Source organism: Heliangelus exortis, chromosome 2, assembly GCF_036169615.1.
Source record: "Heliangelus exortis chromosome 2, bHelExo1.hap1, whole genome shotgun sequence".
Classification (NCBI taxonomy): Eukaryota; Metazoa; Chordata; class Aves; order Apodiformes; family Trochilidae; genus Heliangelus; species Heliangelus exortis.
Genome location: NC_092423.1, coordinates 36,775,819 through 36,793,008, shown reverse-complemented (window position 1 = coordinate 36,793,008; position 17,190 = coordinate 36,775,819). Strand labels below are relative to the sequence as shown.

At 36.1% G+C, this 17,190-nt stretch overlaps 1 protein-coding gene across 7 annotated transcripts in view; it reads right to left on the bottom strand.

Annotated features, from left to right (window-relative positions):
* TBC1D5 (TBC1 domain family member 5) overlaps positions 1 to 17,190 on the bottom strand; it is a 311,133-nt gene that overhangs the window by 105,535 nt on the left and 188,408 nt on the right. For all 7 annotated transcript variants that reach the window (XM_071735549.1, XM_071735553.1, XM_071735551.1 and 4 more), the window contains one exon: positions 16,042 to 16,214. In XM_071735549.1, coding sequence (XP_071591650.1) covers positions 16,042 to 16,214 — 173 coding nt within the window. The remainder of the gene's footprint in view (positions 1 to 16,041; positions 16,215 to 17,190) is intronic.

Sequence of the window (17,190 nt, the reverse complement as noted above, 5' to 3'; positions counted from 1 at the left end):
GTCTGATGTCAAACACGCTAAACAAACTTCAACAGACTGTTTTCACTACAAATAGGAGAAAACATGCTTGCTAAGTATTTTTTAGTCAAATTGCAACCTCAGTAATCCATTCTGTCACTGGATTTTAATTTGAAGCAGTCAATCACAGTCTCGAAAAGATCTGTATTTGACTACAGAGGGGTAATTCTCTGGGACTAACAAATGAGTACCTGCAAATGATTACTATAGTCCCAAATTTGTTTAAGGATTTATACCTATGTACTCAGGTTTATTCCTTGATTCTATCAACTTCTTTCAAATCTGAGGTTTTGAATTTAAAAGAAAGAAGAAAAATTAAAACTTTTCACATTACTGTCCTAGAAACATTTGCACCTCAAACAAGTTTAAATCATTATGAACATTAAAGAAAATACATTATTATTAAACTATTACTAGCATTTTAATGAAATCTTCATTACAAAGAAGGCGCTACCCTGGAATTCACTCATATATTAAAAAAACCCTATCTTCATCAAGTTGAATTCATATTAAACACAGATCCCATACATGATGACATATTACAAATAGTCAACAAAAATAGATTTACTTACACTTCTCATGGCACCTCCCTGCCCTACCTAAGAGTCATATCTATTTTCTTATTAAAGAAATGTGGCATTTAGTACCTGTCAGAAAAAAACTGTTTACCAGTTAAGTCATTCTTTTTCGCAATCGGTAATCAATGCAGAAACTGAAGTTTTATACAAAGGAAGAGATACAGAAGGCCAGGAATATTGGAGTTTAACAAACAGATCAGGCCTTTATTACCGGCAAGCTCCATTATGGATTTGTGAGCTTTGTAAGCCAAGCTCCCCCAAGTGTAATTAAATTTTTATTTATAATGTGTCTGTGACTGTTAACTTTGTGTTGCCTCTGCCTGTTCCCTCTCGCAACCCAATGCGAAATAGTATTCCACATTTACTGCTGCAGAGAGCAGAGCTTTATTCTGTTGCTGAATTCATCTCCAGCTTTATAAGAGATAAGAAGTACAAATAAACATACTGTGTATTATTTATACACAAATACCAGTGTCTTTAAGCATAAATATATACATGTACACTCTTGCATGCAGACGGTCTAAGCCAAAATTGAGGACAAAAGAAGTACATGTCAGTTACAATTGAACACATGTGAGCAAGCATCACTTTTTTTCTACCAAGAGCACTATTTATCACATAGTTATATTATGGAGAGAAATGAAAGCTTCAGTAAGACAGGGCGATGCAGCACTGCAGAGTACATTTTATGCTGCAAGCCATGTCTGAGATTAGTGTAAATATACGAGGAAAAGGTTCTAAACTCCCACAAAGCCAGCATCTATGCTTTATTTTTCTGTTCATTTATGAAGAAGGCTTCATGAACAAGCCCTCTAACACCAAAAGTATGTTTTTCTTTTTTGTATTAACTCTATTCCCTCCTCCATTCAGGTATTGCCCTCCAGTTCCAATACTTTTATATATATATATATATATATATTATAAATATATATATACAAAGCTTAATATACGTAACCACAGGAGGATCTCTTCTCCCCTTGAAAAACTGCAAATAAAGATGTCAGCTATTGAGTATATTTGTGGCATCTCCAGCAGCTGCTGTTAAATACCAGCTGGTCTAGCTGATTAAAATTACCTCCGAGTTGGTATTATAAAGATGCCTGGGCAGCGTTGCTGTATTAATGGATTATTGAGTGAGCGATGAAAACCTTGGCCAGCTGATGCGTTTTATTACAGATAGGCTTTATGATGTGTAATCACTGTAATTTTTATAACTAGAGGAAACAGGGGAAAAAAAAAAAAGAACCTGCTTTCCCCCCTTATACACACCAAAATCAGTCAAACCAGATCTTTCTTTTTTCAACAGTCTGTTACTTAGGAGTTAGCTAAACAAATAATTTAGGTTTTAACAGTTTCTGGACATGTAAGACTTAACCCACACCTACGCATACACAAAGAACTCTATGTATAAGGCTACCCTGTATTTACCTATTTTACATATGTTTTGATTTACACATTGGGTATTTATTTCTTCTTTTGACTACCAAGCAAGCACCGCAACCAGCTGTGTGATAAAACCTTCTGCATTATTTAATGACTGAACTAGACTGCAAACACACCTTCTATTATCCAGATTCAGCTACTGAAGCAGTGATGTCTTTCATCTGGACTCTTCATCTCTTCTCTCCTTCATTCTCCTCTCCTGCCTGTCCCAAACCTTCACATAATACCTCCTGTAATAGTCTCAAACTTTCTTTCCCCCATACTAACCATGTATTTACCACACTGTCTTCTTTTCTGATGGTAGTTTGGTTTACTCCCAGACTTACTTTGGTAATTATGAAAATCATATAACCATTACCAGCTTCTGAGATTTAAGAAGATTTAATTTGAAGCAGTCAATCACAGTCTCGAAAAGATCTGTATTTGACTACAGAGGGGTAATTCTGTAAAAATGACCGGGCACTGGCAAGATTCAGATTTATCAACGAAACATTTTATTACAGATGACTTCTCTTGTGAGGTGATTCAGCAGCCAAGCCAAAGTTAACTCTGTCTGGATGGCATTTACTGAAAGCATCTCAAGAAAACCTGAATTCTTCCCAGGAAAGGACACACGCCAAAACACCACTAATGACATCTGAGATTTTTCAGTGGAATAGGAACTGCTGAAATGTAAAAACAAAGTAAAATACAAAAAAAAAATATTCAGAAGTAACCTTAACTTTAAACTCTTAAATCTCCCTTAAGGAAATGAAGCACTGTTCTTCCAGACTAGAAAATTAGTCTTGGCTCCTCCACAAAACTTAGAAAATAATTTTCTATAATGGTTAAACTCAAACAAGTTATAGAATTTAATAGGATTCTACGGAATATTTCTGAATATTATTCCAGTCCCCAAAGTACAGGCGGCTGAGCTTTTAGGAAATGCTACTATATCATATAAATTCACCTGCCACCTCTACAGAGAATTTTTTACTCAGGTCGGTGGAGTTTATGCGAAATACTGCAGAGAGATCATTTAAATAATTTGTTAGAAGAAAAAGCTGCTCTAAGCCCAGGATTTAATAGATCAAAAGACAATTTAGATCAAAGAAACATCAAAAAATAGATCAAATATAATTTAATCAACGAGGTTGTTAAAGGCAATGATTTTACAATGGACAAACTTTTTTGATTTAAAGGTGAGTCTTAGAAACAATTTTTGATCCAAGAGTAAAATCACCGAGGCACTCCTCTTCATACCAGGAGAACCTACACAATCTTATGGTACATGTGTGTTTCCAAACCCAACACCTGAAAAACTGAATTTGTGGTATGTCTCCAATGAATCACCTGACTGTTCTGAAACACTTCTGCACTGCCACAACTAGCACTTGAAATGATGCTAATTTTTGTAAAGGGAAGAAGAAAAACATATTTCATCAGGTAGGGGTGGTTGCTGTGGATATACATGGACGTTACCACTCTTCCCAAATGCATTGTTTTCTTTCTGCAGAACATCTGAGCAAAGGGCAAGGAGATGGGCAAAACCATCAGGGCAAGTCAAGGAAGAGGACGTAAGGTGGAGCTACAGCAAGTAGTGAAGCTGGACAGCTTCCTGCAGCACATAAAATTAGTTGTCCAGAATACAGGAGCCTCAGCCAGCTACTCAGCTGCCAGACCTTGTACATCACTATTTTTTGTCTGGAGCCCACATGGATCCTGCAGTTAAAAAAGCTCTTTCAGGATAGAGGTGCATTTCCATCTTTGTTCAAAAAACTTTTTTTTTTTTTTTTTAATTTAAAAAAAAAAAAAAATTGATTTTGGTTTGGTAAACCACCCACATCGTCCATTTTCTCCCTCTGTGGAATGCTTTAGTGGAGTCAAGCATGGGCTGGTGGATACCAGTAGGCATTTTCACCAGTAAGCATATACTCACCAGGTCATGGAACACCCAAAGCTTTCTCTAAGCATTTATTCTGTGCACATATCGTGTAGATGGGGTTATGAGCAACCAAGTGACTTTCATCCCTCTGTTTGAAGTCAACCACGGGACCACATTTTGCAGCCACAAGTGAAAAATAATCCACTTTTCCATGATGGCAAAGCAACAAAGACTCTCAGTCCCCACTGCTCTCTCTCTGGTTTTTCCCGTGCTGAGTTACATTGGATATTTTAACAGCATTTACACCTTTAGGCGAAGTTTACGACCTGGGCCATTCGGGTCGCTTTCCCCACACCGCGGAGGCCCGGCCGGCGCCGGAGCTGCCGTTGCCTAGGAAACCGCTGGCACAGTGCAGGGGGCGGGGCCTGCGGAGAGTGGGCGGGGCCCATCCGGCCCCACTCCTGCCCCGGGTTTCAGGCGGAGGCTGCAGAGGGACCCGGGTTCAAATCCCCGTCAGCCAAAATGGACGGGGGAAAGGAGGGCTCCCTCGACTCTCCAGCAGCCTGTTTTTTCCCGAGTTTACTGAATTTCCATCTTGTGAAACCCTGGCAACAATAGTCCTGCAGTGCTGTGTGGTTTTGTGCCCGTGTATATGCAACATACATCATAGCAAGACACCTCTCTCGGATCTATTGATGGAGAGGCCAAGCAGCAGAGAAGAACAAATCGTGTTACAGTTGGAAAAAAACATCTTATTGAAGATGAAGGCTTAGTTATAGTTAAGATATTGTAAGATATTATAAGCAAACATGAAATACTCCAAGTTTCCCCCAGAAGGACCACTTGAAATAAGATTTAAATCAAAGTCACCCATGGGGATTCACACAAAGATAGCCGGCTGGAAGCACTAAAGAAGTAAATTATTTTATCTGAGAAAGAAATTTTAAAGGAAGGCAATTCTCTAAATGCTAAAATTATTACAATATCCCAAACAAATATCTTTGGATTTGTAGTAAATACATATATATTGATATGCTCTGAATTAATGGTCAATTTAACATGCATGCCAAATTTTACGCAAAACAAGATTCTTAATTCACTTGGGTTAATAAACATAAAATTCTGATAATTACAGATACAATAATGTCATATGAGCACTTTAAACATATGCTGTGGGAATTAAATCTGGGCTATTCCTGCCCACTGAGGACCAGTTTTTAATCTTCGATGCATGATATGTAGTAATGGATTTTACGAGTTGACTTTTTTAAATTTGATGATCAGGTTAATGAAATTTATAATGATATTTTTCACACCAAGTTCAAAATAGTAGTTAACTCCTTGGCAGAGGAATTCAGATTGGATATGTAATGGATGTACTAGCAACTGCTGGTATGAAAGGATTAATCATCATTTTAGACTTTTATTAAATTACATAAAAGGGGATAGGCATGAATCAGAACATATAACAATTAATCACTGGACTTTATACAGTCTTTTAAAAATCTTATTTGCTCCTGAGTTTATAACTAATCTAGGCCATTCTGTACCCATCTGACAAGCTCTCCAGATAATGATTGTGACTGGAACATTAATAATAACACCATTTCACAAAAAAATATTTATTATCTATGTGAATTAGGGTTAGATCTTTTTCTTATTTCTGGAGGCCAAAGGAAATGCCCCATCTTAGTCACTCCCAAACCTTGTAATTCAGCTTATTCTTTGCTATTGAAATGTTTTGCTTTTATGTATTTGTTTGTTTTTTGAAATTTAAGTAATGGATACATTAATGTGCACAGGTGACCAAAATTTCTGGTATATCCAACTAGCATTTAATGTCAATTGTTTCATCTATGCACACTGGAACTGCTGGAAAATAAAAATTACTAAACTTTTGAAGTTTATTTATTGATCACTGAGAACCACCCCAGTTAAATTACCATAAACTTCAACATCACAACAACTACTAATCCAGCTAATAGGAATTAAGGGAAATGGAAGATACATAATAAGCATCTGGGGGATATGGAATTTATCCCATGAGTGTAGTAAAGAGCTCATAATTTAAGAGTGCCAAAACCCAAGTGCATCATGAAGGTCTTTCCTCACAAGTGACATTAATTGCATATCCCACAGATGCTTATTACATATTCTATTTATACCTCCAAGAAGAAAAATATTCGTTTAAAGTTTAAAGGTTTAGTACTGCTTAAACACAATGTAACACAGCTGTCTCATGATGTCACAGGGAATATCAAAGGCTGCAGCACGGAGTCATAATGAAAGAAATAGTTTAGACAGAAGATAAATCAGGGGATGCTTTTCAGCAGTAAGTCCCAGAGCTCAGATGTAGAGTAAAGCAGGATGTATAACTAAGTACTTTGGTTGGATATGGGATTACACGATTAGAAAGGTTTTACTGATTACAGTTATTGAAATAAAGAAAAATTGAATCAATTTCTATTCTTTTAAACAATTTTTCAATATATGTAACATGTAAAATCACTCACAGTAATATATTAATTGCTAAGGCCAATGATGCCGTTCATTTTTTCTACTGTTTTTTCTATAGAAATATAAAATGTGTCATCATTAATGTTTCTAGATATTAAGCACATTGGCATGTTGCAAACTTTCTGTGAGAATTATTTCTTTTCTTCTGCTGTCTGATTAGTCTGTTGTGATTTCTCCCATAGATAAAAAAGACAATAAGGAGAATTCTTCGATTCAAGATGCCCCATATACTTCTAGTTAACTGCATGTTCCTTATTAAAGAAAACCAAAATCTACATTGCTGATTTTGCATGTCATTCCCATGTGCACTTGTTAGGAGAAATGGATTAAACCACAAGGTTTAAATTCCAGCAGCTCACACAACATTTATTGAAGCTGGAAACAACTAAGGACTGTTTTTAAGATGCCGTCTGGAACTTTGATTTCAGCACTGTAATGATACTTAATACAACATATTACACAGTTCTTTTGCTGCTAGACTGCACACATGGGTATGCAAACAGATTTATCCAAAGTATCAAAATATTTTTTACAAACTTCTACACCTCTGCTAATAAAAACTTGGTAGCATTATTGGTAGGGGTAACAGTAGCAAGGGGATTTTCATTGTAATGTATTATGAACATAAAGGGCAGAAAATACTAAATTTCTTTTCTTTCCCTCCTTTCCCAATACCAAGAGGAAAATAAAATACACTGACTGTGTGGCATTTGAAGATGGCACTGGACACTTTCAAGGAGAAGAAAATTCATATCCAGGTAATCAGAAAAAGCATGCTAACATGGTCTTAATTTCAAATAAAGTGATAAGAAGTAAAGAAAAGCAGATCATTAAACATTACAGATGCCAATGTCAGGGTCTATGAGAAGAGATGCTCTCCTGTGGACTTCCTAAGCTGATGTTACAATGAGAAATGCTGTTTTGCTTCTCTGAAATTTGGGAAGCGTTATTGTCCTGTTGTCAATACTGAATCACAAAGTCTAGGTCCAGACACTGTCTTCTTATAAATAATGCTATCTGGAAATTCAAGGAAACCATCAATGGCAGTTCATATCAAGCTGGAAATGGTATAAGAATGTTTTCAGTGGAAGAAAATAACAGAGCAGCACCTCTGGCTTTCTGTAAAAATTCAAGTGTGAATTGACATTTATTTCAAAACATGTATTTGAAACCAGCTCCTATACTTGTCTTCTTTTGTTCTTTTTCAATAGGCAATTCTATTTTGCAGTGCTGTGCACAGATTTCCTCTTTTTGCCAAAATATGTGGGGCCTTCATGCTAAATTACATAACTTAACCCTTTAGGGTCCTGTGACAGTACATTCAGTATGAGGCGTGATGATGAAATATTCTTGTTATTTTTACAGTATTAGTTTGGTAAAATAGTTCTATTTTTAGAAATGTTTCTCAAACATCATTTCTCATTCTTCACCCTAGACTAAAATACCGTGAGTTCATACAATATGCAAAAGTTACAAAAAATTGTGCACCCTAATTAACAGCACTACTTTTGAGCAACCTATTCCTGTGACCTGTGTTAATGGATTTTATTCTTTGGGTATGACTGGTTTGCTTTAATATTTCATAGGATACTTTTAAAAATTCTTGCTCAAAACCACATAAAAGCTAGAAAAGATACTCAAGGCATGCATATTTGGAACAAGATTTTTTTTCATTGTTGAAGCTTCTACAGCTCTAGCAAGATGTTGGAAAGAGCTTCACAAGGTCATGGAGAACCACTATCCAGCTCACCCATTTTAAAGATTAGGACAGTCAGCTGTATTATTTTCAGGGAAGGATGTTTTCCTGCTGCACACAATTCCAGTGCCACCATGTATTTATCCAACTCAAGAATTCTCAATAGAACATGTGTCAGAGAAGAGTCAGAATGTGTAATTCAATTTCCATAGGTTGTCTGCAGAATTCCTCAGACACTTTTTTTTTCTTCACCTAAACCCTTCACCTCAGCCTGCACCATTCGGTTAGACTGGAGGTAGAGAGAGTACTGTCCATAGGGTTAGAAACAGATACCCAAGAACATTGTTTAGCATCTGAAGTGGAAACAAGAGGCAGACTGACTTCACTACCTGGTGAACTATTATTTTTGTGGGGGAAAAAGAAAAAGGAAGCATATTTCTCAGTGCTGCCACTTCCTGAAGGCAGTTCACCCATTATTGCTTTTTTCTCAAATGCAACTCCTCAACATTCCTCTCCCCACCCATGAAAATCCAAAATGGTCTGGTTTGTTCTAACAGAATAACACCAAAATATTAAAAACTTTGAGGTTTTTATGGCATCTAACTCCTGTGCTTCCAACAGACCTAGAATGTGCATTTAAGTATTTCAAGCTCTTTGCTTAAAGATTTCAAACAATATTCTCTTATCTGCACTACCCAGTTGCGTTTAAACTTTTAAATTTTACAATTTAGGCATTAAATGGTGTTTATTATCTCTTGCCACTGCTCTTGTTGAGGTTGCTCTTTGTATTCTAGCAAAGGCTCCTCTTCATGGGGTTCTTTTTTATGTGCAATGAGATGACGCAAAAGAACCAAAAGATTCTCAGGGTGACTTTCTGTCTGTATTAAGCCTTCAGACTATATTTGGGTATTGGCTTTTATTTTAATGACTAATGACCTGCTGCTCATTCCCTGCTGGATGGTACACATTGTTCTCTTCATTACTATATTATAGTGTCTAAAGGTACATCTTCATGGGAAAATAGAGGGCATGCAAGTAACATATGTTTGCATGCCTGTACTAACTTGATGGTGATAGACCAGGTAGAAGTAAGCAGTGAGCACTGGTTAACTAAAACATGAATTATCCACAAGCCTGGATTCTATAGAAAAGGATTTGTTTTTTAGCAAATACTCAAGTGCTGTATTTTACCTCCTGTATTTTAACATCACGTTAGCATGGGCATGTTAGTGCAATTTTGGTTGCTAGGCATATACTGACATAATTGCCTTCTGCAACGGTTACTTAACCTACCTATTGTCTTTTTTATACCAGTTTCCAACACGAGTTTTCTAGGCTACATTGGGTGTCACTGAGAGAAACAAAACGATGCATTAAATCAAACTGTACTGGGTAAACTGAAGAGCTGATGTGATTCAAATAGGAAGAAAGTAAATACTTGATATATGACACTGTAAATCCTTAGTTGAGTAGAACTTCTCCATTCATTGTTCAGCTTTTACAGTCAATAGCTATTGACTGCAAAAACAAAATTAAAAAGCAACAAATCACTAAAATCCAAAAGGACAAAGACAGCCTTCCAAACACTGTATATATATTCCTGCTAAATTAATCACAGGTTTCAGAAGATCTTTATCCTGTTCAGATTCACTGGTCTCTAAGCCTACTTATGTTTAATGTCACCAGATGGGTTTGAATTTTTTTTTTAAGGGTATGTGACAAAGTCAAAATGGAAGCTATCTTGCTTCGTTTTTTTCCCAAATAAAAAAATCCTTGTACTTCATATGGAAAGCACATCACCTGCATCAAGGAGCAACATAATGACAAATCTGCATTCCATCCTCACAGCCATCCAGTACAACTCATTATCATCTCAGCACATAATTATGCGACAGGAGAGTAAAACTCAGATGAGCACTTTCGACATCTCAACCAATCCTTCATTCTGTTTATAGAGTGGCCTTTTACATTATGTATATCTTAAAACCTTAAGTCTAACGAAAGACTAAAATACTATTTGTGACAGTCAGGGAAATGGATAAAACCCCAAGTTCATCATATTATAATTTTCAACCTAATACACAACAAGAAGTAGAAAAAACTGAAATACACATTTTTTCGATGTATGAATCAGAATGCATTTTTGGAGAAACTCAACAATGAGCAACAGAGCACCTAAGAGTGAGTAGCCTCACTTCATAACAGAAAAAAAGCAGCTTCTGGAGTTACCTAGGATTTGATTTCTGACTGAAAGTAAGATACCTACCCTGATGCTTCAGGAATCCTCCACATCTATTTGCACAGAGCAAATCCTGAGGTAGTCAACCATGGCAATGCAGTGGGTATCTCAACAGCAGGTAAGGGAATCCCTCTCTCCATCAAAGTACATTGTAGCTTTCCAAATTATCTTCAGGTGTGTTTTCTTCCATCATCTAACTTAATCTACCTAAAAATGCAGTTAACTGTATCTCTTCTTAAATTGTAGGACCAAGAGTGAATGGTAATCTTTCTTAGAAGGCATTCTCATCTGGCATTAAATCCTTAACATGTCTTCTACCAATAGACAAGCTAGAATTTATATTCCATTAAAATCTGCTTTGGATTTAATGCTTTGTTTAAGTTAAACAGAAAATAATTACTGGAAATCACTAATACCAGTTACTAAGTTCAGGATTAATTTGGTCCTGGACTTTCAAATGATAATTATTACTTTGTTCAGAAAGACTTTGTATTTGCTTAGATTTATCCACTGCTAGATACTCATTTATTTTACTAGCAAGGTCAGATTTGGGTGGTTCCCCTGCTACACACCCAATAGCTCAAAGTTCCTTCCATTGTAACTGATATTCATCTAATTGATGACACTGAATTAGAAACTACATAGGAACTGTAACTGGTATGGACCACACCATATATTATCTCTCTCATTTTTTTGGATTAATTTTGTGAGAATCCAGAATAAAGCCAGGCAGCCTGGATGATACGTTCTCCTTAGCAAGGCTGGTTTTTTATCTACTTTTTCTGGAGATCATGAAGATTTCTTATTCTGATAACTAGTGGGATTTTGTTTGTTTTTTTTTTTTTTGACACCATGAATATGATTTATGTTCTTTACTGCACAGGTGAAATCCTTTAAATTCTCCCTCCAGAAGAAAATAAAGTTACAGAAAAGAATACTGCCTGGTACCAGAATGGCATGGGAAAGAAACTAAAACAGGTGGATGCCCCACAGCTGTGCTTATAGCAAAGCAACTAAGAACAGTACTGGTGGAGCAGCACATCTGCTGTTGACTTCTTTGCTGTAACATAACATTTCCAATGCTGTCTTCAAATCTACATTTGTGCCCCGTTACCCTGTAACTTACTTTGCATCCTTCCTTATCTTTCTTTCTTTCTTTTTTTTTTTTTTTTTTGTCTCTTTGCTTCCTGAGATAGGCTTCCTCTTGAAGTATACTTGTGGTATCAGCCCAAAGGATGCTCCAGCTGCAGTAGGCAGTGTCTACCTGATTGATCATGGAAAAGCAGAGTATAGTGGGAGGCAAAGCCATCAGCACTGAATGTTCTAAGAAGGCCCCTTCTAAACTGAGATTAAGCTATCATGAAATATTAACGCTCACTTCTGAACACATTTTATTGTCTGTTGGATGTGTACATAGAAAAGAGTTTGCTTAACCAGTCCAATGCTGCCACCAGTGTTCTGATGCAGAAGCTAGTGGGGTTATGCCAAGAGTTAGTTTCTGTTCTTAAATAAAGCTTTTTACACTATTTGCCACTTTGCTATTGCTACTTATCTTTGTGTCCCCTATTTCTACACAACGGTATCATATATATTTACCTGATCTGGCTTTACTTACTGCCTGTAGCTCTATGAGAAATTTACTTGATGCAGTATAATTAATTTTGAAACCCTCAGTAAATAAAATGAAGTAAAAAAAAAAAAAATGATACTATGTGGGGCTTTTCCTGTTGATTCATCTTTTGAATGAAATATAAAAAGTTCTCTACTAAAAATTATGAAAAATGGAATAAAGTATCCTAAAATACAGAGACACGTAGACTTTCCTCTAACACTGTCCCTTCTCAAGCTTAGAGGACAACCTGCTTAATCTGCCACTGCAAACACTGTCCACCACAAAAAACTGCAGAATGGTTTTGCTATAATTATTTTGTGCTTTAACATGAATGAGAAGGAAGGGTCAAAGGAATTAACATCAGAATACCGTTTAATGTAGGACATTAATCATTGTTAACTCATCTAATTTTGCAATTAAAGTGAATATTCAATCTGTCAACCCTTCAGAGTATCCAATCTTTTTATTCAATCTTAGCATTTTTTTGGTTTTGTTTAGAGAAAAGTTTATTATCAGGGAGCATGTCACTGAACTGTTAATGTAATCAATTCCATTTTATTTAAAAACCATTCTTGTGCTTTGCTTTACAAAGTAGAAAATTAGATATGATTAGATAATTATTATAGTTTGGTTAGTCTGTACAATTGGCAGTGCTACCAGGAATGTGAAACAATGTTTTGATGCAAAACATAATCTTAAAAACAAGCTAGAGGCATGACAAATAAAGAAGGCTGAAGAATGATAAGACACAAAGCCTTTATCTCTCTATTGCTGGTTCCATTTCAGCTGATATTAATAGCAGCTGAATAATTATCACAGGGCTACGTAGCAGCTGAGTGCAAGTGAATGAACGTGTGCTCTCCAAGACCACACAAGATTTCCAGTTACAGAAATTCCTGTGCTAAGGCTGCTGCTGTGTGTAACACCTACTTGAATGAGCAGAACACAGATGTACAGCATAGCCAGGACCCTGGTATTCCTTGCCATACCTAAAAGGGTTCTCTTTTTGTTCAGGAATGGAGTGAGTTAGCCAGGTAACGTGAAGTCTGTTCACCGATGCCCTCCAGAAGATAAAGAAATCCTCATTCCTAAACTAAAACTTCACAGAATGTAAACCACCCAGAGAAAAGATTTTTTTCTGAACTGGCACCACCTCCCAGCACGCAGCCTGGGGTATCAGGTCGAGGCTGTCGGCCCCACAGTTTGGAGAGGACTAACTGATGAAGAAAAAATAAAGATTTTTCACATGGTATGATAAACACTATGAGTATACTTTTCTACCAAATCAGCATACAACCTTTAGACTACTGGACCGAAACCCAAATTCATGAGTCGTACCATTGGTACTGAAATGCCTGTTTAGGTTGGTCTTGTAAGTAGGTAAATCTAATTTCACAAAGTGTCTGACCACATTTTATTTTAAAGGACAGATTCTGAACACGGAAATGCACAACAGATTAGGGCACCTGACTTCACAGTAGAACCAGTCACCCTAGTGTTTAGAAAATAAAAGCATTATTTGTAAACATCAAAGGTCAAAACCAACTGTATAAAACCACTGAGAATAAGAATTGTTTCTACCTTGCCCAGAAGACTATAGAAGGATGAAAAGTATAGAATAATGTAGTTTTAAATACGTAAACTGTGTAACTTGTTCAGGCTAGGGAAGACTCTCACTAGATACAAGGTTTCTGTGTTGATCTGTTGATGCAGGAACATCCTAATATCCTTTGAAGCTACCAGTCTTCCTTCTACCATTTTATATTTTTTGAATAATACCAAGGCAGACAGATGAATATTTATTATTGGCAAACCCAACTAACTTCAGCAAAAAAAAAAAAACTTCAACAAAAAGCTCACATGAATTCTGCACTTGGGTTATGTTTAGCAATTATTAATAAACCACTGTGCTTAAGAAATGATGTTTCTAGCTCAAGAAATGTTAAATACAGGAAAAGATCCAGCATCAGAGACTGTCAGCTGGATCACAACTGGAAATTACCATTTTGAACAGTTCAGACATCATTAGAGGTGAGAATAATACAACACAGGCATATTCCCTTTCTTTTTTCTCCTATTCTCTATCTTAAAAAATCAGGGAAGGATATGACCTCACAGAAAACCTACTTTCCTATTCTGCCAATGCAGACTCATTCTCTGTGATTCTACCCATTTCTGAGAGATTTTCAAAGCCTGTCTTTAAAATATTCTGATAGTTTTTGCTTTGTTAATTTTGATATATTATTTTACAGTCTAACAGCTCCCTGTTAGTAAGGTTTTCCTGATAGTCAGCCTGAAGCTCTCATAATTCATTCCCTTAACTGTAAATTTCTTTATTCAGATTCAGTTCTATTTATGCCACACCAGACTGCACTGTTCTTCTGTTATAATGATGTTATGTTTTGAGCTAAAGTCTTATTTTTATCTTTCAATTATTTCCCTTACTGAAAGGCAAAATCTTATACTGAAGTGAATACCTGCAGTACAAATTATTTTTGCCCCAAAATCTCTGTTTGCAAATTTCTGAGGTTTATCTTATTTTGTTTTCTGTGTGTTTTCATAAGCCTTCATAAAGAAGAAACACTCAATTTTTTCCTTGATATTTTTATTGCTTAGTTAATCATTACTGCCCCTGAAGTTTATTAGGGATGCTTACTTTCTCTTCCAGGCTAGCAAAGATATTAAAAAAAAACAAACTACACTATGCAAAAAATACTGTAATAGGACAATCTGTCCTTTCATACTTTTAATACCTTGAGCTTACTCGGCTTATTCTTCCTCTACCTGTAAGCCATTCCTGTCAAAACTATTTAATTAAGTTTTGTAGAATTACATTTATTTTCCTAACACATGTTATTTTTAAGTCTGGGCCTACTATTTAGCCCTAGTTCAACTCTCCTCTTGAGGGTATACTATGTCACAGCATTTTTCCATTTTAGTATAACAACAAATTAGATTTTAATGTTCAGTATTGCAGTTATGGCCTGACATTTTCACAGTCACCTTTTCCCTTCCTTTCTACATTTTCTATTGAGTTGTTAAATGCAATTCACAATTGCATGAGGAAATTCACACCTATAAATGAAACCCTTTTTTTATTTTTTTTCATTTAAGGCAAAGCCAACCTTATTTTAAATCACTGCAAAACGTTTACCAAAAAAAAAAAAAAAAAAAAAAAAAAGTGTCATTTTTCTATCACTGTAACTGCACATACGGCTTGCCAGCTCTTTAAGGAATGATCAAAATTAATCAAGTGTCTAGAATTCCAGACAATGAAGGCAAAATTCACCCTCAAAATTAGAGCAAATTCAGTTACTCCTGGCTCATCCAAGTTGCACGCTCTGTAATGACCCAGACTGACAACAGCAGCAGTAACTTAAGTGGTTTGGATGTGATGCTGTGCAAACACAGGGAGAAAGCCAAACCCAAAGTGGTACCTGGCCCAATAAGCTCCTTGGAGTGGGGTACACAACAGACAACCAGCTGAACTGATCTGAGCCAACTTAATGGAACAAGGAATACCTGGCCTGGCTCCTCATCCACACATTTTATTATCTTCATGCTTTAACATTTAACATTCTCCACCACAGCTGTATTACCAGTATCCAAAACCTCATTACTGCAATAGAGGACAGTTCACTGATACTTCAGTGGTGATAAAATTAAGCATATAAACCATTATGGATATAAACTATATATTAGCCATAATAATATAAATGAATAAATAATTCAGTTTTCCCCTTCACCTTTTCTTTGTGTCCTATTATCCCATTTTTCCTTATAGGAAAACTACAAGCAGAATAAGTATTCTGTTCAGTAAGTACTTCTTTGCCATGCTTTCTTATTTGTACTTCTTTGTCAAGTTCTCTAATATGAGCAGAACAGAGTTTATCTGCACTGCCAGAAATACAACAGTGGGGTGTCATTTACTCTAATGCTGTCGATTGAATAAGTTTTAAGAGATAAGAAGTACTGCTTTTTATCCTCTAATTCTAAATTTAGGGAAAAAACGCTGTAACCTAGTAAAATAAAAATAGGAAGAGTTAAATTCAATAATGCTTTGCAAACACTTACAGTCCATAGATCTGTGGAGCAATCTCCAGTCGGTTCAGATGCATGTACAACTCAATATCATGTTTCTTCAGCAGATGATCCTGAATTTGGTTTACCTTTGCTACAATGGCAATAGATGGGCCTAAGTCCTGAGGCCTTGCAAATGGCATAGGTGTAATGATCACATCTTTCTCCTGCAGACATAGAAAACAGTGGGAAGAAAAGAGCACTCATGAAGCCTAATAGATTAAAAAGGGATTCTTTACAAGAAATGTGCTTTGTTGTAATTATTGGCTTCCAAATAAACGTAAAAATATTACTAATTTGTTTCTTTTCCAGAAAAAGATGACTCTTAACTATCCAATTCTTTGGAAAGTAATGTGGGATTCCCTTCCTAGGCACATCAAAGTTCATTCCCTCATTCTGCACGTCAACTTTTACATGCGTATTTTATTTTTCATGCTCTGACAAAGTGTTGACAGCTTTATTTTAGCTTTAATACCAGCAGTCTGAGTCAGTCCACAGCAAATGGACTGACTTGAATGATGAATGGTAACTTAGTAGAGAATACAGACCCTCAGAGGACAATAAACTGCATACCAAATTGGAAATGACTTGGTTTTGAACAATCATTTCTGAACAGGTTTCCCTTGCTTAAAAAATCTGGTGGTTGTATCTCAAAATCTACAGAACTTTGATAAAACATCAGAGAACTTTGAAAAAAAAGAAATAGAAGAGTGAGATGAACCTGATAGCTAGAAGATATCTGGATGGACCTAAAGGTTGTGTCAATTATGTCATGATCTAGAACACAATACACACCAAGTGATAACAAAGGAAGAAATGAGTATTAGCATCCTTGAGCCTGAAAAAGGTTAAAATTTTTTCTTCTCACAAAAGAGGGAAGTAAAGAAATGATGCTAGAAAGGAATGCAGGAAGTAATGAACCCCACTGAATAGGACACATGCAAAAAGAAGGATGTGAAGTAAAAAGGAACAAGTCAAATCTATCAAGCAAGACTGGGGAAAGGGACATGGAGACCTAATCTGTTGGGAGCAATGGTAAAGTTAAAAAAGAGGGAAAGTTGTGGCAGAAAGACAAGAAGATTTTATAATGACTCTGCTGCACTCTTCTGTTTTTGCCCTCTGACCTAAAAGCTTTTCAGTTTA